Genomic DNA, 23,386 nt, shown 5'->3' with positions numbered 1-23,386 from the left:
AGCCTTCTTGGTGGCTATCATTTCTATAAGAAGGATTAGTGAACTACAGGCCCTCTTGGTACTAGACACTTTCGGTACTGTTCACAGAGATAAGGTGGTTCTGCCCACTCACCCTCGATTTGCGCCCACATTTATTTCCAAGTTTCACGTGAACCAGTCAATAGAACTGCCCACTTTCTTCCAGAACCCCACTAACATGGCCGAAAGAAGCCTACACACATTAGATGTGCGCAGGGCAGTCATGTTTTACCCGGAAAGAACAAAACCACTGAGGAAAACAAACCAATTTTTAGTTTCAGTGGCAGCTGGCAGAGAAGGTGATCCTGTCTCTAAGTCAGCTGTCTCAAGGTGGATAGTCAAATGCATAACACTTTGTTACACTCTTTCTAAGAGAGAACTGCCCTTCAAGCCTAGAGCACATTCTACTCGAGGCACTGGGGCTTCCATAGCATTCATTGAAAATGTTCCCCTAGAGTCCATTTGCAAAGTGGCAACCTGGAGTTCTGTACACATGTTTACAAAACACTATTGCCTAGACACTCGTTCTAGGTCTGATTCTCAGATGGGACAAGCAGTACTAAGACATCTTTTCACTACTGTTCCTTCTCACAACCCACCTCCAACTGCATTACTCACCGTAATAGCATTTCTGATGATTGAATCTGCTTAGATTCACATGCGCCCACCCTTCCTCCCCGCTCAGGTGGAAGGAACATAGAAAAAAATACAATCAGAGGGACCTCAGCGCATGAGGAATTTTGGGTACACTACACGTCACGGTAGGGATAGTGTTAAGACACGCCTATGCAGACGTCCCCTTTCGATCCTCGAAAGACAAGATGCAATACTCTGCGGTTACCACTAGATGTCGGACCATATGCACAGCATGTGAATCTAAGCAGATAAAATCATCAGAAATGCTATTACGGTGAGTAATGCATGTCATACGTAGACAACCTTTCTAATGAAGAACACACTGACCTTTTATGTGGACAAATCACTTCCTTGCTATATTTCTTTTTTGTCCAATCCATCTACACTAACACAGCAATCCCTCAATACACTGGTTGCTGCAAGAACACTGAAATGGAATACATACAGAACATCTGTTTCCTCAAACACTGGTTCTGTCACGTTACTCTCTGTTCAGGTATGCAACATATAGGTTATTTTATGAAAAGGCTGTTTTTCTTTTATTGTACAAACCTGTCACCTTATCTCTAAGAGGTAAGGCTGCTGCTATTGCTTTTCCATGTACCTTTCACAGTAGTGAGATTTTCCATTTTCTCATAGAACTTCTCGCTATTCTTGGTAAGTGGTTATGAACTTTGATGACAATCACATGATACAAATATTACTATTGTTATCATAGTTCTCCATCATGGGTATCTTCATCATATTAACCACAAGCACACCATTTTCATTACATGTTAGATTGTTAACGGACACTATGTTCCATATAGATGTGACAGGGTCATGTGTTTGACCCATCGGAAGGGGTAGTCGGAGCAAATGCCATAGCCAGGCCACCCTGCATTGGTGATGTGATGGAGTTGAGGGCCTCCTCCCAGCATGCAGGGAGCACAGTGTGTGTATGTGGGTGCTTCTGTCTCTCTCCTGATGGCTATCAGCCTCTCACCCGGCCAGTTCTCCTTTTCTACTATTTTAGATGCTTTCTCAGAGACTTCAGCAAACAGCATGCACCAGACACTGCAGATCCCTGGGATGGGTAATGGGTCCCAGGAAAGTACACTAGAGGGGCAGCCCATAATGGCGGAACCAGAGGCTGAAGTAAGCGGTGTGTCACATGAGGGGGTAGCAGAGAGGTGAGTTGTACACTATTGTGCAGATCTATAAGTGACCAATCCTCAGTCGACTGAGGATTGGTCACTTATAGATCTGCACAATAGTGTACAACTATAGAGGTTTCACCATTAATACTGTGAGGCAAACTGTTGCCCTCCCATATGTAAATGTACACAACCTTACTAACACTCACCTCTCTGTCCTGCTCAATTTGGTGCTACAGAGTTTCCCAATCGGAAAATATTTTGCTGAATAATTTGTCAAACTGTATTTGTAACCGAAACAAGTGTTACCCTGTTGTTGCTGGTAAAAGAACCTTACCATGCAAACGATGATGTTATAAGTAATTTTTCTTTCTTGTTTGAGACTGATGCTCTAATATTACCTTGAAAAATTCTTTGGTTTTTATATCAGAACACTGCATTTCTGTTTTTGTTGTTTTGTTAACATACTGAGTGCATCAAAAATAAATCGCACCGCATATAACTGGTTGTTTGCAATAGAACTTGCCTATACAATACAAAGTACATTGTCTTGTTTTCAACCCCCAGGGGATGTTAAATTACATCACTAGGATGAATCATAGGTTTACTTCTGCATAGACCACCATTTTTCTCCATAATGTTCACCACATACATAAGTTAGAGTATGGTGCAATTTAGTTAGGCGGCTACCCCCTCATGTGACACACTAATGGGTCCCAGGATGCAGCACATGCGGTTTATAGTCATAATGTCGAAAACATAATATCGAAATACAAAAATGTCGGGAAAAAAATGTCGAAAACAAAAATGTCGAAAATATATAAATATAATAGTAAAAGTCAAAAAGTCGAAACAAAAATGTCGAAAAAAAAGTCGAACGCTAATACTAACATACCAATGTGAATTAATGCTAATCGTCCATTTTTATGGGGGGTTACCCTCCCAACCCCCCTTACCTCTACGCCGAAACTCTCCCACCCTCCTCTCGACCACCAACACATAACCTTTTGCCAATGTGTAAATAAAATACATTATGACTAACGAAAACGCCATAGAATCAGGAGTCGTAAGGGTTAAGCCAATATCTGACACCCACAAGTAAAGAACCTTACCTAAACACAAAAGGAACTGATGACGGTTGGGGACAACTGTCATTACCTGACAGGACCATAGTCAGAGAGAACTAACGTGTATTCGATTCGGCTACGTCAAACAAACAATCAGGTAATATATAAATAAAATATATGAATAGATATTTAAATCGTAAAATATGTTACTATTAGTGTATGGCAAACATAGTAAAACATTTTTTTCCGTTATTTTAGATTGAACATGGCAGAACGGGTTGAATACATAACCTCACAAAAGGGCGGAAAACAGCTGGTTTTGAACGGTTACATTTATAGTAAGGAATTGGAAAAAAATGGACGCTCGTACTGGAAGTGCATTGAATATGGGCGAGCAAAATGTGCCGCACACGTTATAGTTGAATGTTCCAATACAAAAATAAGGGGAGAACACAACCATCTACTGGACAAGACAAATATAGTAATAAAACAAACTCTCCACGAGCTAAAAAGAAAGGCAATAGAACACCCCGGACAGGCAAGCGGTTTGGTAATATCAACGGTATGCGACACGTTACCTTCACACATATCTGCGCAGATGCCTAGTGAAAAACATATGCAACGAACTGTAAACCGCACGAAACAGCAAAAGGAAAATCTACCACCAGCACCTACAACATACAATGACATCACCATACCTGAAGTGTTTAGAGTGACAGCTAATGGAGAAAATTTCCACCATTCTACCATTGATGTACGAGACGAAAAAATGTTGATATTTTCAACTGCTACCAATTTCAAGCATCTAGGTGAAAGTGCCCAGTGGCAAGGTGACTCAACTTTCAAAGCCTGCCCGAACCCCTTCCAACAATTTTATTCACTACATGGAACAGTAAATAACAAACTAATTCCACTTGTTTATGTTTTAATGCCCAAAAAAATGAAGAAACCTACAGAATCATGTTGAACAAAATCAAGGACACTGTACCAGATTCGAAACCCAAAAACATAATCATGGATTTTGAATTAGCACAGATTAAGGCATTTTCTTCAACATACCCTGATTCTAGCATACAAGGCTGCTTTTTTCATTTTACTCAGTCGATATGGAAAAAACTACAAAAACTTGGACTAAGTAGTAAATACACAGACGACAGCATATTTCAACATAACATAAAAAAACTATTCGGATTAGCATTTGTGAAAGAAGATCAAGTTATACATTACTATGAACATTTGCTTGACACTGACTATTTTAAAAATCATGAGGAAGAAAATTCGGACATGTTAGATTACATGGAAAATACATGGATTGGACAACTAACAAGGAGTGGCACCAGAAGAAGGCCAAAATACAATATAAACTTATGGAATTGCTACAAAGCTACCTTGGAAGGGCGACCTAGAACAAACAATTCACTTGAGGGATGGCACAGCCGTATTAATAAAACATTCAACACAACTAATCCCAATTTGTGGCATTTTTTGAAAGAATTAAACAAAGAACAATCACATCAGGAATTTCGAGTCTCCCAAGCAATTTCACTAGCAAACACAGAGGTAAAAAAGAAAAAATACAGAGACTATGAACAACGCCTTGAGCAAATAGTACAAAATTTTATTGAAAATGACAAAGACAACTACCTAGATTCAATAGCATATAATTTAAAATGTTAAAGGTACTCACGTTTTTAAGAAATCACCGATCCACCATGACAAATCCAAGCGATACCCGTAAATAGCACCAAGCAGCCAAATCCAAGGAAACCATAATCCAAAAAGCTAGCCAGGGAAAATCACCATCCAAAAGGAAATCCACATGTGCGATCCAAAACGGTAAATCCGGAAAGGAAAAAAAGTTGAAGATCCAAGAAAGTCCATGAAACAAAATCGCTGATCCAACACGAAAAAAAATCCATGGCTCGGAAAAACCAAAACATCCATCGGATCCAGTAAAAAAAAAACTCCATTGCATCCATAAAAAGGGTGAAAACCCTTGAAATTCCAAAAAGAAATCCTCAGGACAGCACGGAGACCCGAACGCGATGGAAACGCTGCACGAATGAACTTCAAAAATGGCGCCTACGTATACGTAGAGTAACGCAACCTTACGTAGCATGCAATTACCATATATAAACAAAATGGTCATTCTCATTTCTTAAGCAATAGCGCCATCTATTGGAAAAAAAAGTATATTTAATGTTCAACGTTAAGAGTTTGCAATTTGTTATTTATTTATTTATAATTGAAGTTTACAATAAATATATATTTATTTAACATATATATATATATAATTAAGGAAATTACTACATGGAATATGCAATTGCTGTCCAAGAATACTTATTAAAACATAGAAAATAATAGCAATGTTAAAAAAAAGCATAATAAAATATGTTTAAACACTTACCTTGTATTAACATCAATTCAGAAAAATTCGAAAAAAATTCGACATTTTTGTAATTCGACATTTTTATTTTCGACATTTTTTTTTCGACATTTTGACTTTCGATAATATTACATTCGATATTATGACTGCACACCAGCACATGCAGAGAAAAATGTCAAGTACCACAATGCACCTGCACCCAGTGGGCAAGACCTGACCTGCAACAGGAGGAACGTCTGGTTCCCCAAACGAGAATGGACCGGACTTCCCATTTAGGAGCCGAATGGGAGACTAAACACCTACCCCACAAACCCCAGATTGATTATAGGAGAGGGATGTGGCAGCAGCGGTGGAGCTAGACCCAGCAGGGAGTTTCCCAACAATAGGGGAGAACAGGGGGCGTACCTCAAAATCTTTGTGGGGAAGGACTTCATTGATTCTAGTAGGAAACAGAGAACAACCAACCACAGTGACCACATGGGCCGCATAGCAAAGATGGGAAGATGAAAAGGTGCAAACACTTCCTGGGGAAATCCAGGCCTAGCTTGGATCAAGATTAGCCCAGGTAAGCAATGGGAGCAGAGGGAAGTTTCTAGGCCGCAAGAGGGGGGCTATAAAATGCCAGCAGAGTCAGCTGACAGTGAGAGTTTTATGGGTGTGTTCACAGAGAAGGCAGGCGAAGGGGCACCAGAAGACCAGAGCGGAGTGTGTGGCAGCTGCAGGAGGACTTGAAGATTTTGGAAAGTTTGCAGAAAGAAGGTAAAGTGTTTGGAGTGAGAAATAGATACCAATTGGGTGTAAGTGGGAGTGGTTGGAGGTAATTCTGGAGTGAAAGTAGGACGTGGGTTGAGAATAGGTGTGTGTGTGTGGGGAGTTCCAGGCAGGAGGGTAGAGAAGAAAAGAAACAAGGCAGGGGTAGAGTTCAGAGTAATGAGATTTGGAGGGAAGCAGATAAAATCACGAGGGAACTGGAGAGTAAAGGGAGGAGGAGAGTGAGAGAGATACGACCACGAGGGGGATTGTAGACAGTGTAGATATCAGGAGAAAGCAGGAGACTAGAGTCAGGGGTGGGAGTTAGAGAGAGAGGACCAGGAAACAGAGTGTACAGATGGGAGAGATCACAAGGGAGCTGAAGAATGGAGATAGGAGAAGGGGAGACGTGATAAAACCAGGGGACAGAGTGTGGAGAGAAGGTCAGAGAAACAGTGAAGGAGAGAAAGGTGGAGGAGCGAGAAAACAGGCGTAGTGAGAGGTGGGTGAGTCAAAGGTTGAGAGGCAGTCATCCGGAGTAAAAAAACAACAAAATATATATTTTATTCGATTTCTCCAGTTACATTTAAACAACACTTAAAAATACCAACAATTCAACATGTCGTCATAGCTTTAGTTTGATCATAATATGTTATAGTTAAATGGCAATAGGGTAATCAGTCTAGCCCACTAGGCCATCTGGAAAGCACCTGAAGAAGTCGGAGTCCACGATTGAGGGAGTTGGAGAGATAAAGCCATGATCTTCAGCCCATCCCTAGGATAGGGATATACCAGACAAAAGAGGTACCTTGGGAACAGCATTGCAATATGACCCCATAAGATACCGAGACTGGGCTAGGGAGATGGGAGCCCCCCTTTAAAGGTTGAGAGAAAGCTGTACAGGGACCCCACCTGGACTGCAAGCCCAATTGCCTGTATTTAGTGAACCCCTTTTTGTTTAAAAAAAAATGGACAAATCTGAAAACGTATTGGATTTGTCTTGTGGCTCACTGAGAACCTTGCCAGATAGAGCTGAGGTAGTCTTCTTGGTACAGGGTGTAATGAGTGCAGATGACTTTCAGGCTTAAAGAGGAATAATCCCATTTTACAAGATTGCCTTTGTATATGATTTAAGGTTTCTTTTTCTAAAGTTAAAATTGCTGTTGTACAATGTTTAAAAGAGGTTCTTGGATCTGCTCGGCCTGCAGGAATAATTGGGGAGGGGGAGGGTTATAAATGTTGTGAAGATTCTTATGATGGAGAACTGTTATCACAGATAAGTAAGTTTTCATTATTTTCCCTCGGATGAAGAATTCCCTGGTAGTCGGTGTGTTTTTAGCCCCTTCTTTTCTATACTCTCTGGAACTGTGTTTGTAACCCTATATACATGTTCCCTCTTTAACATGGAAGGATCCTCTACTGATGCCTGTACCTTTAATGCTCTAATGTTGTTTGGGATTCCGTCCATAGGGCAGGACATTTTCCCAGGAGTTTGTATGCATCCGTAATCCTTGTTTCATCCTCAGGTTAGAATTCCTCAGTGGCCAATGTGTGTCTATAATTGCCCCTGGACTCCTAGATGGGATAGTGTTCTAGGATTTAGGGTGGTGAGGGTGTTTTAAATCCACTGTTCTTGTTCTATCATTACAATATGAGAATACTTCAGGTATTGGTTGGTCTGTTAACCCTGGGAGCTTGTTCCCACCCCAGGGCAGGAGAATACCCTACATGTAGGTATGTATCTGTAGTCCACTGTAGTGGCTTATATCCGGAGTAGTACAATTACTTAGGGATTAGTGTGTGTTTTTAACTACCCGTACCTGGTATTCCTACATCCTGGCATACTACAGGATGCCTGGTGACCTGAGTGAGAGACTGGAGCATGCACAGTCCATCCTTTTTTATAATTAAAGTGTACCTTATTAAGTAGCCAGAGCGCTTGGCGGTATTCTCTGTCCATGCCTGGAACTGCCTGATCACACACTCCTTCCTCTCCCATACCAACTATTTTTCTCTTTGTGCTGGGAGCAGGGCATGCTCACTGTGGCCTGCAGAATCATCTTTGTTCCCCAAGCTCTTTCCTTCCTCCACTAGGTCTTCCCATTTTGGGCTTGTCTCAACTGCTCTTTCAGGTAATGTGCAAACTATCTGGTATCATACAATGTGTTGCCTGCCTATTGTCTTTTCCAGCTGCGGATCCCCACCACCTTTGTTTCCATTGCCTGGGACGTATACGTCTCATATAATGCACTTTGCACACACATGCTTTGTTCAGGTCTCCATTCGTGGGCCTGCACTTTTGATCAGCAATCTCCTCAATGGGTTTTGCAGTCCGTGGAACTATGGAAAGCCACCTGTGCATAACAGTTTCTGCCAGCCCATGGGCCTTTTTCGATTGCTAACCCCTAGAAGACTGGAATGGTTATGTCTGGTCCTGAAGAAGGTGAAAGTGTGATGTTAAGTCACTGAAACCGGTCGACCACAGCAACGGATATCCTTTTGACTAAGTATTTGGGATACCACTGTTGAATTTTTTGATTTTAATGGGCATTGTCGGTTTTTGAGACAGCACAATAGTTTGTGCTAAACAAACTTCCTTCTGCACACTCAAGTGTGGGTAGAACAAAAGTAGAAATCCCCACTTCAATGCCTTCTGGGTTCGTTCTGCGACGATAACCCCTGTTTTTAGTTGCTTTTTATTCACCTTTCTACAACGAAGATTGTTTTGCACAGGGTACACAGATCTCTCACTTCGACACAGGGTCGTGTTAGAATTGAAGGTGACCATGGTGTTATATTGAAAGTGATGATTCAATAATATTGAATAACATTGGAAGTTCTGCTACATCTTTCGTTAGCAGTTTAGTGGAGGGATAATTCTCTCACTATCCCTGTTAGATAGACGCACAACATCGCTTCCTAGGTGTAGTTTCCACAAGGGACAGCATAGTCTTTCCTTTAGAGACAGTTGAGTTGTGGGTGATTGGATCATGATATAAAATGTTTCTACCTCGTTTCACCCTTATGGGTTAAGAGTACAGTAGTCACTATGGTATGTAGCTTTAACTTACTTCTACGTGCTGTCCTCTTTCCCCAATGAAAGGGGTGATTTCCCAAGCAATTGGAGGAAGAAAAAACTTAAAGCATGCCTTATGTAGATAGTGAACATTTGTCAAAGGGGTTTGCAAAGAGCAATGTCACCTAAATGGGGTTCCGCTTGAGGGCTGGTGTCAACAAGTAGTATTTACAAAAAGCATGCAACAAGAGCCGCCATAACATCCATAAGGATACGTTGCTGAAAAGCAATAGACATGCCTTTGGGGCAGAGACAATGAGCATGCAATCCTTTAGAGGGAGATAGTCCCCTCTCAGAATAAGAATTGCATGATGCAGGAGACCATCCTTCTGGCTCTCGGGCATACATGGTCTTGAACAAGTAAAAAAGCAAGGCCCTGCAAATGTTTAGAGTGTGGAAGATGCTCTCTGGATTTGAGGAAGGGTACGTATGTAGAAATTTTCCCTGATTAAATGTTATAGGCCTGCAACCACACTATTCTTATGACATCTGCTGCCAAGCACATCGCCTTTGCTGCTGCTCCTGCATGATCATGTGCAGAAATAATCAATAGAGCTAAATTCTTAGCCTCAACGAGACATGGGAAGAAGGTATCTGCCAGGAACCCACCCATAGCATCAGAAGGGTGGTGATTTGGCGTAGTATAAAAGCACAGTAAAATAACATTTTCCACCAAAGTCAGAGGTTGCCCCCTTCTAAAATGGCATCAGCATTAGCCTGCAGAAAATGTAAAGAGGCATTAGAGTAGAAATGTGTTCCCAAGGTGACCAGGAACTTGTGTTCCTTGCTTAGTCGGCTGGCTGCGGTCAGGAATTCGGGCTTTTCCAGATCAGCTGTGATTACATAAGACTGGGCTGATTGCTGAGAGGTTAGACAGAGCGACTTGTCCTGAACTGGCCTATACTTTGCCTCAATTTTCTTGTTGGATGGAAGAACCAAGTGAGATTCTTTTTACAGTTCTCTTGGGATATGGAAAGGGAATAAGGCTTCACTGTATGCCTACCCTTTCCACATGGTTGGCTGCAAGGATTGGCTCAAAATACCAGCAATGGTTGACAGTCGTTTGGGACCAAATGACCTATCCATTCCGAGATCCTCCTTATCAGGGCATGGAAGACCTTGGTGAAGACAGTCACAATCCACTTCCTGAAACCCCCCCGGCAGTTCCATGGGCCAGGAGGGGTCTCGGCTCGGGCCCCCAACAAGCTTAGGCATCCTTTGCCTAGGCCCTCTTGGGGCCAGTCCTGGCGCCTTTGGCGCCAGGCTCATACTTAATGAAGACTTGTGCTTGGGAACTACTTTATTTCAGTGCCAGTCAACATGGAGGCATCCACATAGCTTGGCTCCTTGGAACCAAGCTATGCGGTATAGTGTTTTGGGTGTGGTAGCCTAGGGACTATTTTACCTGGACTACTTTCTTGATGCTATTTAAACCACACTCGACTTGGATAACACGCTTCGCGTTACTTTGCAATCCTGCAACGCGACGCTCATCGTGTTCAGCTGCATCTGCGAACCTCGGAAGAACAGCACCTGAAAAACAAAAGGACATCGTTAACAGTAGCAGCTTACCTCTGATTCCACCGCTAGCTGCCCTCTGCTCCTGCAAACAGCATCCAAGGAACAGCGAGCCTCCAGGACCGTCGGATCTGCAAAAGGAGAGAAACAAGACATTAGACATTTTACAATTGTGCCGGCAGCTTACCTCTCGAGTCGCCCATCGACCAGCACCGCCTTGGGATTTCTTGCTCCGGGTGAGCACCGCAACCTATGGGAACAAAAGACAACAGGTTAGCAAAGGCAAGGCATCATAGCGCTGCGCATAGCGCCTACTTATCGCATCAAGGCGCTCTTGAAGCTCCATCACCTGCCGGTGAATCCCAATTCAGCCAACGTTCCACAGCGAACTTCCACGCACCTAAGGAGAGAGAAAAGACATTATTTAAACCCAAGAAAGGCATACAGTATAACAGTAATAAGACCTACCTGAAAGACTCTAAAGGGCCTGCATCAGTGAAGTAACTAGATCGCACTCGCCCACAAAGGACAACACGCCCCTGCCAAGAAGGCAGGACGGAGAGCACGCCAAAACCCATAACAAGGTGAGGAAAGGTCCAGGGAGGGGCTGCGGGTGTTGGGAGGCTCTTACCCCAGTTGCCCAGTCTTGAACATTGCCCACTTGTTTTCCAGGCAGAACTTCTCCGCTGATTATACCTGGGAGCGGCTGAGAAGGGCACCAGAGTCCCCACAGCTGGAAGGCGTCCCCGTGGATACCAGGTGAGCGTAACAGAACTCGAAGCCTGCCAAACCAATCCACCTGGGTGCCATGGAAACATCAGAATGGGACCAATTGGCCTAATTGTTGGGAGAACTTTTTGCCGAGGTTCACTCTGCCAGACAGGAGACTAATGCTCTCCGGAGAAACTTATTGGTAACTAAAGAGCGTACCGAAAGATATCAGCAAGCAAGTCTTGCAATCACAAGCAGGTCAGACGTCTCTACCTGGGAACAACCCACCCATGCAAAATCCTAGCATGTCATCCACTGTCTCTACTCCGGTACAAGTTGTGTTACCAGGTACAGTTCCTTTGGCACCACCAGAGAGGTTTGCTGGTGATCCACGAAAATATGCAGCTTTCATGAATCAGTGTCGCCTTCATTTTCTTTGCAGGCCAGGAGCATTCCCAAATGACCAAGCCCGGGTAGCCTTTGTTTTATCATACCTAAGTGGCAGCGCCGCAGATTGGTCGGTACCATTGGTGTCCCATGATGACCCTTTATTACATAACTTTGGAGACTTTCAGAGGGAAATGGAAAAACTCTTTGCTAGCCGTACCCGAGAACAAGCTGTGAACAATGAGCTCCTTTCCCTTCGACAGGTGGCCTGAAAACAAAAGAACCACGTTGTTTCATCAGGGCTTACGAGGCGAGTTAAAAGACTTTGTAGCTCAAGTGGTTAATCCTCCTAGAGATTGTTCTGAATTCATAGACTTGGTTGTGCAACTGGACCACCGGTTGCAAGACCGAAAAGCAGACCATTCTAAAATGGACCCTCAGCCAGTGTACGTTCGACCTAGAGACAATGTAACTCGAGTGCAAGAAAATACTGTGGAGCCCATGCAAATCGGAGGGGTACGACCCCTGCTAACAAAACAAGAGCGAGATAAAAGGAGATAACAACAACTATGTCTGTACTGCGGAAAGTCAGGGCATTTCCTGAAGGACTGCCTAGTGAAACGTCCGAGGAAGATCGTTGGAGCCACGGAAAAAGATGAAGAGAAGGAGTGTCAGTCGGGAAACTACCCAGCTCGGCAAACGTAGAGGTCAGTTTGTCGAGTGAGGGAAAAGAGCCACTGACCTCACACTTTGCAATTCCGGTGATCTTAATTAATAACCAACGGTCGTCAAGAATGCATGCCATTGAAGCATACATCGACAGCAGAACAGTTGGGAATGATATAGATCAGGACCTGGCTGCAGAGATGGGGCTTCCCCTGTGTTCAAAGCCGACTACAGACAAGGTAACCAAGGTGTATGGGACAGAAATCGCTTCCGGACTCGTAACCCAGCGCACAGCCGAGATAACCTTGCTGTGCCAGGACGGACATCGGGAACTTAATTCGTTCGATCTCATCAAGGCACCTCAATTCCAGCTCATACTAGGGATGCCATGGTTAGTTGCTCACAACCCTTTGATTGACTGGCGGGCAAGAAAATTAACCTCTCCCATCAACTGCTCTCCAGCCTGTTATTACCAAGAACAGAAACCTGCTTTCAGTATCTCTACAACTCCTGAAGTGGCAACTTTGGGAGTGACTAGTTCCTTGCCTGAGGAATACCACGATTTCCAGGATGTATTCCAAAAGGACTAAGCAAACATGCTGCCGCCGCACAGGCCCTTTAACTTCCAGATCGACCTTGTTCCCGGTGCTCAAGTTCATTGCGGCAGAATCTATGCTCTCACGGAACCCGAAAACCTTAATCTGATGGCTTATTTAGACCAGTACCTCGCAAATGGATTCATCCGCCCATCCAAGTCCCCTGCAGCTAGTCCTTTGTTCTTCGTACCGAAAAAAAGAAGGGGACTTAAGAACCTGTATTGACTACCGCGCATTAAACCAGATCACTGTAAAGAACCGTTACCCCTTGCCGCTCATCCCAGAAATGCTGGACCAGGTCAAAGCTGCCCAAATATACACCAAACTGTACCTTCGAGGAGCATACCACCTGGTGCAGGTCAGAAGCGGAGACGAATGGAAAACTGCTTTCCGCATCAAATGTGGTTTGTTCGAATATCAAGTCATGTCCTTTGGGTTATGCAACGCTCCTGCAGCGTTTCAGTGTTTTATGAATGACGTTTTGAGAGAGTTAATTGATGTCTGTGCCCTAGTGTACATAGGTGATATCTTAGTGTACTCAACTTCAAAACAGGATCACATCAAGCACGTCCGTTCAGTCCTCTTCAAGCTCTGGGAACATTGTTTATATGCAAAGCTGGAGAAGTGCTTCTTTCACGTCACCGAAGTTGAGTTTCTGGGTTTTATTCTTACTCCAGGAGGCATCAGAATGGACCTGCATAAAGTGGAAGCCGTTTTGAAATGGCCATCACCAACGTCAGTAAAAGGGGTACAGAGCATGTTGGCCTTTGCGAACTTCTATCGCCGGTTCATACCAGACTTCTCATAGGTCATACACCAATCACCATATTGCTAAGAAAAAATAAAAAATGTGCCTGGACCGAAGAAGCAGAGAAAGCTTTTCAGGAACTCAAGAAGAGGTTCACCTCCGCGCCAATCCTGCGACATCCTCGCCCTGATCTTCCTTATATCGTGGAAACAGACGCTTCCAGCATAGCGATGGGAGCTGTCCTCTCGCAAAGAGATCCAGTAACAGGCCAGCTACATCCAGTGGCCTTTTGGTCGAATACATTTTCTCCCCCGGAGATGAATTATGCCATCACGGACAAAGAACTCTAGGCGATCAAATCCGCCTTTAAGGCCTGGCGGCACTACCTTCTGGGGGCCAGACACACCATTACAGTTATCACAGACCACCGAAACCTGCAATACCTTAAGACAGCTAAAGCCCAGTCGTCACGCCAATTGCGGTGGGCCCTTTTCTTCGCCGAATACGACTATGTCATCACTTTTCGAACAGGGGAAAATAATGGCAAAGCTGACGCGCTCTCTCGTACAGGCACTGATGACTTGGTATATACGCCCCCAGATCCAGTCCTCATCATACCGGAAGACAAGCTCTTGGGCCTCACTACGGCCTTAAAGGCATGGTCTAGTAAAACATTTTATTTAAAAAATAGATAGGCAACATAAAAAAAACATACTAGCATTCTCTTTTTTAAAACTTCCTATGTAAAATTTTGAGCTATTCAAGCTCAAAATTCGCAAAAGCAAGCACATGGGCGCATCCACAGGGAGCCCGAGAGCCCCAAATGGGAAAGCAGAAACAACGCGGCATTGCGGAAAACAACTGCGTTGTTTCTGCCTGATCTGCTTTCCCATTTGGGGCTCTCGGGCTCCCCCCGGGGAGCCTGAGAGCCCCAAATGGGAAAGCAGATTTAGGCAGAAACAACGCAGCATTTAGCATTTCCCATTTGGGGCTCTCGGGCTCCCCACGGGGAGCCCGAGAGCCCCAAATGGGAAATCAGCTGTAGGCAGAAACACTACGCGGCATGTAAACACAACCGCGTTGTGTTTCTGCCTGCTGTGGCTTTCACTTTGGGTCTCCGGTGCTCCTCTGGGAGCACCGGAGACCCAAAGTGAAAGCCACAGCAGGCAGAAACACAACGCAGTTGTGTTGGAAAACGCTGCGGTTTTTCTTTCCGAGTTTCTCAGGCTCCTCCGAGCCGGAGGAGCCTGAGAAACTTGTAAAGAAAAACCGCAGCGTTTTCCAACACAATAACGTTGTATTTATGTTTGCGGTCGCTTCAAAAGCGACCGCAAACATAAATACAACGTTTTTAAAGCTGCGGTTTTATTTCTAAGTTTTCCGGGCTCCTCCAGCCCGGAAAACTTAGAAAAAAAAACGCAGCTAGTGCTTATTTTTTTAAAAAAATAAGTAGCACTTACCGAGATTCAGCTGCAGCTTTCCTGCTCTGGTCTCCGGTCCCCGTCCTCCGCGTACAGCACTAATGAAGGGAAAGCCACCCAGCGGTAGCTTTTGTTTACTACAGCTGGCTGGCTTTTCCTTCATTAGTGCCGCAAAAGCCAGCACAGGAGGGCATCCATTTCACAAAATGGATGCGTCCATGTTCTTGCTTTTGCGAATTTTGAGCTTGAATAGCTCAAAATTTTACACAGGAAGTTTTAAAAAAGAGAATGCTAGTATTTTTTTTTTTATGTTGCCTATCTATTTTTTAAATAACATTTTTTACTAGACCATGCCTTTAACCCAAGTTGAACTGAGAGATAAGATTCAACGAACCATGAACCCAGATGCCTTCCTCGCATGGCAAGCGCAAGAAGAACAATATTCCATTAAAGATCACTTACCCTTTTTTAAGGATCGGTTGTATGTACCCACCAAAGACTTATAACAACAAATTGTTGCTAGTTTTCATGATTCCCTGATCGAAGGGCACCCTGGAATCACCAAGACTCTAGCCAAGGTAAAACAGAACTTCTAGTGGCCTGCCTGGCGTAAGGATGTCATCCAATATGTTCAGTCCTGCGGAGTCTGTGCGCAAAACAAGTCGCAAAAACAAAAACCATCCGGTCTTCTGCAACCTTTAGACATTCCTCCCACTCCCTGGCACACTCTTTCCCTCGACTTCATCATTGGCCTACCAGCCAGTCAAGGGTTTAACACCATCCTGGTAGTCGTGGACTTGTTCCCAAAGATGGCGCACTTTATTCCGCTCAAAGGCCTCCCTGACGCACCCACTCTAGCCAAAGTGTTCCTGGATGGTATTGTAAAACTACATGGCTTCCCATCAGTCTTGATCTCCAATCGAGGTAGCCAGTTCATCTCCAACTTCTGGAAAAAATGTTGGGGAATGGCACAAATTGACATCCGGCTATCCACTAGCCATCACCCCCAAACGGACGGTCAGACCGAGAGGACCAACAGACCCTCAAACAATACCTACAGTGCATGTTACACCATGAACTAAGAAACTGGAAAGATTTGTTATGGATAGCCGAGTACGCATATAACAACTCCTTGCACTCCAGTACCGGACAAACACCCTTTTATACCCTCTATGGTAGACACCCACGTACCTCAGAACTAAATGTCCCAACAAATTTGGAAATGCCAGCATTAAAAACTCTTCACACCAACATCACTCAGGCTTTCAAAAAGGCCAAGGAACATCTTATTTTCGCCAAAGAAAAACAAAAGCAATTTGCCGACCAACACTGGAAAAAGGCCCCAGACTATCAGGTAGGAGACAAGGTATGGCTGGCTGCCAAGTTTGTACCCATCAAGGGAACCCAGACTTTTCAACCTAGGTACTTTGTTCCTTACACCATCAAGGCAATTATCAATCCAGCGGCCGTCAAACTAGACTTACCACCTAACCTACAGATTCACCCAGTATTTCATGGGTCCCTATTAAAACTGATGCAGCCCGGTACACAGATTGGGACACCACCAAAACCCATTCTTATTGTCGGAGAACCAGAATTCGAAGTCAGAAGCATCTTGAATTCCAAGTATTCGAGGGGAAAGCTTTACTACCTAGTTGATTGGAAAGGATTTGGACCCCAAGAGAGATCCTGGGAACCCTTTGAAAACATTCATGCACCACGTCTCAGCAGAACATATCATCGCAACTTTCCAACTAAACCAGGGCCGGACAGAAGGAACACCTTGAGAGGGGCCTTGGGGGGGAGTGCTGTCACAATCCACTTCCTGAAACCCCCCCGGCAGGTCCATGGGCAAGGAGGGGTCTCAGCTCGGGCCCCCAACAAGCTTAGGCATCCTTTGCCTAGGCCCTCTTGGTGCCAGTCCTGGCGCCCTTGGCGCCAGGCTCATACTTAATGAAGACTTGTGCTTGGGAACTACTTTATTTCAGTGCCAGTCAACATGGAGGCATCCACATAGCTTGGCTCCTTGGAACCAAGCTATGCGGTATAATGTTTTGGGTGTGGTAGCCTAGGGACTATTTTACCTGGATTACTTTCTTGATGCTATTTAAACCACACCCGACTTGGATAACACGCTTCGCATTACTTTGCAATCCTGCAACGTGACGCTCATCGTGTTCAGCTGCATCTGTGAACCTCGGAAGAACAGCACCGGAAAAACAAAAGGACATTGTTAATAGTAGCAGCTTTCCTGTGATTCCACCGCTAGCTGCCCTCTGCTCCTGCAAACAGTATCCAAGGGACAGCAAGCCTCCCGGACCGTCGGATCTGCAAAAGGAGAGAAACAAGACATTAGACATTTTACAATTGTGCCGGCAGCTTACCTCTCGAGTCGCCCATCGACCAGCACCGCCTTGGGACTTCTTGCTCTGGGTGAGCACCGCAACCTATGGGAACAAAAGACAACAGGTTAGAAAAGGCAAGGCATCATAGCGCTGCGCATAGCGCCTACTTACCACATCAAGGCGCTCTCGAAGCACCATCACCTGCCGGTGAGTCCCAATTCAGCCAACGTTCCACAGCGAACTTCCGCGCACCTAAGGAGAGAGGAAAGACATTATTTAAATCCAAGAAAGGCATACAGTATAACAGTAATAAGACCTACCTGAAAGACTCTAAAGGGCCTGCATCAGTGAAGTAACTAGATCGCACTCGCCCACAAAGGACAACGCGCCCCTGCCAAGAAGGCAGGATGGAGAGCACGCCAAAACCCATAACAAGGTGAGGAAAGGAGGGGCTGCGGGCATACGGGGTGTTGGGAGGCTCTTACCCCAGTTGCCCAGTCTTGAACATTGCCCACCTGTTTTCCAGGCAGAACTTCTCTACTGATTATACCTGGGAGCGGCTGAGAAGGGCACCAGAGTCCCCACAGCTGGGGGGCGTCCCCGTGGATACCAGGTGAGCGTAACAAAGACCTTCTCTTCTTCAGTTCCTGCTCTCGGTCATGTTTAGGGGCTTGGTTCTTGGTGTAAGATCTAAACCTAGTGGTTTATAGGCGCTCCAGATTCAGTTGAGGAGGCTGGAAATAAAAAACATGGATTCATTAATGGAGGCAAAAATTAAGCTTGCACTTGAAACCTGCATCACATGTGAAGCATGAGTCACAGGTGCGTTCTGGGTTTAGGCATTTGAGTCCAATTCAGTATAGGGGAAGGAGACTGCGCATAACTTATTGTAGTCATTACTGTGAGTAATTATTTTCGTTTTTCATCTTGGGGTAGAATTCCTCAGAAGTCAGTCTTTCATTTTGTTTCTGACCCAGGATGCAAGAGGAGGTTATTCCGGAGTTGGATACTGTAATTCCTTTGGATGAACTAACTGGAGAACCAGTGATCGTCCCCCCCGCCCCTGAGTTCCCTGTTGGTAAGTGAAACTATACTGTATGCTTACAAAGCAATATTTCTTTGGGCAAATGACTCTTTTAAAATCTTTCATTGTTTCCAGAGGTGACTCCGGCCCAGCGTAAGGCTTCTCCTCCTCCGCCAATACCAGCGTCTCCTGTGGCACAAAGGATTCTTCAAAGTCCTCCGGTAAGGTTCTTGATATATATGACAAGAGGAAACAGCTGTGTCCTAGATATATGTGGAAAGAGGCCACCCAAGGCCTTGTTATGTGACAAAACAGAACCCTTAGTATATGTAAAATGAGAGCAACTGAAAGCACTCAATATAGGTGAAAGAAGAATATAGCTGAACATCGATATATGTGGAAAAGGCCACAGTTTGAACATATATATATATATATATATATATATATATATATATATATATATATATATATATATATATATATATATATATATATATAAAGCTCACTCAACATAAAAATATTTCTGGTGTTTTATATTGTGCCGCTCTCACAAGGAATCCAGTTTCAGGGCACTTGGTAACCTATGTTACTTAGTACCAACATTAGGCCATGATGTGGTTATCAATCTATCTACCTGGCGTGTTTGGGGAGGGGAAGGGCTAAATTGGTCTGACCAGTGTATCATGCCTAGGAAGCACTGCATCATCCTTGTCTCAAATCCCAAGACAAGCTTGATGCGCTTGTGCTATCTTTCTGATATATAGATGGAAGATGGAAATGGATAGCCCCTCAATATATAAGTGAAAAGAGGTAACATTTTGGCCTTTATATATGGCAGTCTGTCATTCTGAAGAAATCCAACCTAAAGAAAGCTAATGTGACAAAATAACTTCACAAAGGCAAACTGTGATGTTGCCCCCAGCCTAGTCCTCAGGGTGTGTGGGCGGGTGTCTCAAGTGAACGGATGCTACCACCTGCTGTGTGATGTAGGGCCTGCGTGTAGTATGGGGAGGATCCCATGCTCCCGATCCCAGACAATAGAATAGGGGCAGGGGATCATCACATTTTCATCACAATATATAATGGCACTGGTAAGGTCCCTGTCCAAATCAGTATGGAAAGGCCAAAGGGTCCTTTTAGGCAGGACCAGCAGTGTCAGCCCCTGGCAAACGTTGAAAGGGCGCATGTAAAATATAAAGAACTAGTGATTGCTGTTCGGAAAAATGTTCTTTTTGCTGCTTTCCTCCCATAGACTTCTATTCCCTTGTTTTTTTTGCTCATTCTTATGGGCAAACCGACTAGTCCATAAGACTATCAGTACTGAGAGACTCTGTCGCTCTTTGAGAATTTCTTGTATTGTTACAGTTGCTCACATCACCCTACAGTGAGGTGCAATAAGGATACTTTGTATCCTTATTTTTGATGTTTGTGAATCTGCTTAGAATCACAAGCTGTGCATATAGTCCAACATCTAGTGGTAATCACAGAGAATTTCATATTTTTTTCCAAGTTCGAAAAGGGACGTCAACATGGGCGTGACTGTAACACTATCCCCAACATGACGTGTAGTGTAACCAAGATTGTTCACGGGTCGAGGTCCACCTGATTGTTTTTTTCCGCCATTCTGGTCGGTTGCTTTATGCAGAGCTTGTGTTACGACAATTATTGCGGTTTCGTGTGTCTTTGATGCATCCATCAACTGACTTCTTCAACAACAGTTCGACAGACCTCTTTGATGACTGTTCCCTTTGCTGCCTCCAATTACTCGACGGCTGTTGCCGGCCTTGGCCTTCAGGCTTCGGCCATACAGTGGGGATAGTGGTGACAAGTTTTTCTAGACACTTAGTTTACGGGAATGCATTTTCTTTCCTTTCTCTCCTCCTCTTCCTTTTCTCATCTGGCTGCTTTTCCATGCTATCCTGGAGAGAGCTTTTTGTAAATGTTGCCCTTCCTGTAACAGGAAGTTTCTGTGGAAGGACATTCACAGAGAGTGTAACAGTTGTCTACCTCGTGACCACGACGAGCGGTGCGCTGCAAAGCCTGTAAACTCTTTCGACCTAAAATACACAAAGAAAGGCGCACAAAGCGGTGGGCCGCCTAGGCAATGCGGGCCAAAAGTCAATCTCCTGCCACTTCCTTAGATGAGAATTCCTCAAGCAGCCACAGTTCCGTTTTGGAGTCCAAAGACATTCTTGTGGAGACGGCTGACTCCCGTGTTACAGTCCCTAGGCCTGCTAAGCATGCCGTGGGCAACAAGGGCACACATTCTGTTTCAAACGCCAAGCAAAAAACCCCTAGGCCTTCTTCGACAAACTCACAGAAAAAGCCTTTGGCATCTGTAGGCCCGTCAACAGTTTCGGCTGGGCCTACTGAACTTGAGGGTTCAGGGCTTGCTGCGCCTCCACCGTCCTGGTTGGCGCATGGTACCAAGACTTATGTTGCCCAAGGTCCTGCCCTTAAAGTTTCGTAGCATGTTTCTGATGCGTTGAAAGATGTGTTGAAACACGCTTCCTTAGTGAAAACTCACTCCAAATTCAGCGAAAAGCATTCCCAGTCTCGCCTCATGATTCTGGCCCTCCCAAAGATCCCTTCTCTGCCTTCAGGGTATTCCCAGGCCTCCTCTCCCTTGTCCCAGTCTCTAAAACAGCCTGCAGACCTTGTTCCATCTGACTCAACTTTCCCTCTTCCAGAAGCTTCCTCATCCTCTTCCAGGACTTGAGAGAGATTTGAACACTGTATGAACAAAGTTTCTGAATTTATAGATTTTTCAGGAAAGCTTGATGACATCCTTAAGAGAAGAGGTCTCATCCCATTGTTGAAGGACCTAGACCCTGGAAGTTTCCTAGGCTTCACTCTCCTGAGGCTCTCTCTTCTTCTCCTAGACAAAGATTGCCTTATCTCTCTGAAAACATTTTTCAAGATGATCAGTATGATCAGGACAATGACGTCTACTATGTCCCTGATCAGGATGATGGCACCCAAGACCCTGTTTCTCAAATCCAGATGCTTGCACCTCCTCAGATTACCAGGATAATTGGCCCACTACCCCTGCTCTTGAAGCTTAGCGTGATTATTATTTTTGGGATGCTCCTTCTGTATCCGAATCCAGGGAGGCTTCCCCTAGTGATGATCAGATGCTTTTTAAAACTATGCTTAGGAATGCAGCAGACCATTTTAAGATTGTCAGATTCTGACTTTGTTGAGGATATCCTCAAGGAAAAAGTTCCTGTAAGACAAGCTATCCCGCTTCTTAATTCTGTTAAGAAGTGCATTGCCCCCTCCTTGCTTACGCCCTCCCTTACTTGGTATACCATTATTACATCGCGGGACTATTCATCGCAGGTTTTTTTACCGCATTTTTTTTTTTTCTCGAAAAAAAGCTCATAGATTTTTGGGGGGGGTTAACATTTTTAAAAATTGGTGTGGGTGTATGGGAATTAAAAAAAGGGGAAACTGGGGTTTGTGGGGGTAACAAAAACCCCTTCCCCAAAAACGTTTTTTGTTTTTAAAAAAAAAACGTTATTTTTTAAAAAAAAATAGATATGCGGTGAAAAAACCAGCGGTGAAAAGTCCCACGATGTAATAACATAGAACCCTTTACTCAGGCGATAAATCCATGGGTGGAGAAGATGTTTCGGCTGTGCCCTCTGATCCGCTCTATATACGGGCACATTTCGTCATGGACTCCCTAGTCGTTACCACAACTAGAAAACATGCAGAGGTCCCCCTGTCTTTATCAGAATCTCTCCCTGATGAAAAAACGTTAGGCCCTTGGCAAACGCATCACTTCTTCTGCTGCCTACAGTACCTGCATCGCTAATAGTACCACTCTCCTGGCTAGCGTTAGTGATGTCCAATGAGAATTGATGCAAGACGGTCTGCAGAATGTACCAGATCCTACAAAGTCACAGCTACTTGCAGTGGAGCACAAGGATGTCAAGTTACACAGAACTGGAACCCAACCTGTTACATTCCACGTAAGCAGTGAAGCAACCCCCTCATGGGCCGTCATCCTCGAGAATATTTGTTGAGAATTGGTTTGGCCATGAGTCCTTCCCCACCCCATAACCTTTCAGACGACAAGTCCATATCTCCTTCCCCACCGCTCAGAGATACTCCAAGCACCACTGCCAACCTGAAACAACTGAACTAATCCCCCCTAACTACCCTCTCAAACGCTGGTACCAAGAAACTACTTCCCATCCCACCCTGCACTTCACCCCAACATGAAGAATTGAAACCTCCCGAACCCCCGACTCTGTACTCCCCCGCCCCAACCACATGCACCTGTCGCCCTAACACCACGTCAAGCAGACATGGGAAAACCATAACAACTATGTGCAGGGCCACAGTTAGGGCAGCTCTAGTCGACTCCTATTCCCCACCAGGGATCGCTCGTCCCACAACCCATTAAAAACATGTAGTAGGCATGGTTCTTGCTTGCCAGGCTGTAGCTCGACCATTGCCCATTGACTCCGTAGCCGCTGCAGCACCGTCAGAAGGTGCTGTGTTTCGAATGGAACCTGGGACAAACCAGGCCCCTCCTACCCGCCCACCTGGCCGCTGGGGTCTTGGTGCAGACAGTATATGAGTTTCTAACCAGGTCCACACATCCCTGGGACTATGGAAGAGTTGCACCTTTTCCCCGTGGTATACCTTTAGCTGTGCATGATAGAAAAGGGCATAGTTGATACCCAATGAAATCAGCTTCTTTTTGACGGAGTCGAAGGTCTGTGCACCTTCTAGACCTCCCTTTATAGTCTGGGGAAAAATGCAATACGCTATCGATTGTAGGTTATGGGGCCAAAGCCCTTGCTATCTGCAGCAGGGCATCCCGATCTCGGATATTGAGGAATCTGCCGATTATGGTGCGTGGGGAGCCCCGGATACCGGTCGGTCTG

The 23,386-nt window shown here is 44.7% G+C and overlaps 1 protein-coding gene across 1 annotated transcript in view; it reads left to right on the top strand.

Moving 5' to 3' along the window:
• Positions 1–23,386, top strand: part of REC8 (REC8 meiotic recombination protein) — a 655,306-nt gene that overhangs the window by 376,462 nt on the left and 255,458 nt on the right. The window contains exons 10-11 of the mRNA XM_069633986.1: positions 18,439–18,539; positions 18,621–18,706. Coding sequence (XP_069490087.1) covers positions 18,439–18,539; positions 18,621–18,706 — 187 coding nt within the window. The remainder of the gene's footprint in view (positions 1–18,438; positions 18,540–18,620; positions 18,707–23,386) is intronic.

Source organism: Ambystoma mexicanum, chromosome 13 (assembly GCF_040938575.1).
Source record: "Ambystoma mexicanum isolate Mex_15411 chromosome 13, UKY_AmexF1_1, whole genome shotgun sequence".
NCBI classification, from domain to species: domain Eukaryota; kingdom Metazoa; phylum Chordata; class Amphibia; order Caudata; family Ambystomatidae; genus Ambystoma; species Ambystoma mexicanum.
This window is presented reverse-complemented; position numbering and strand designations above follow the sequence as displayed.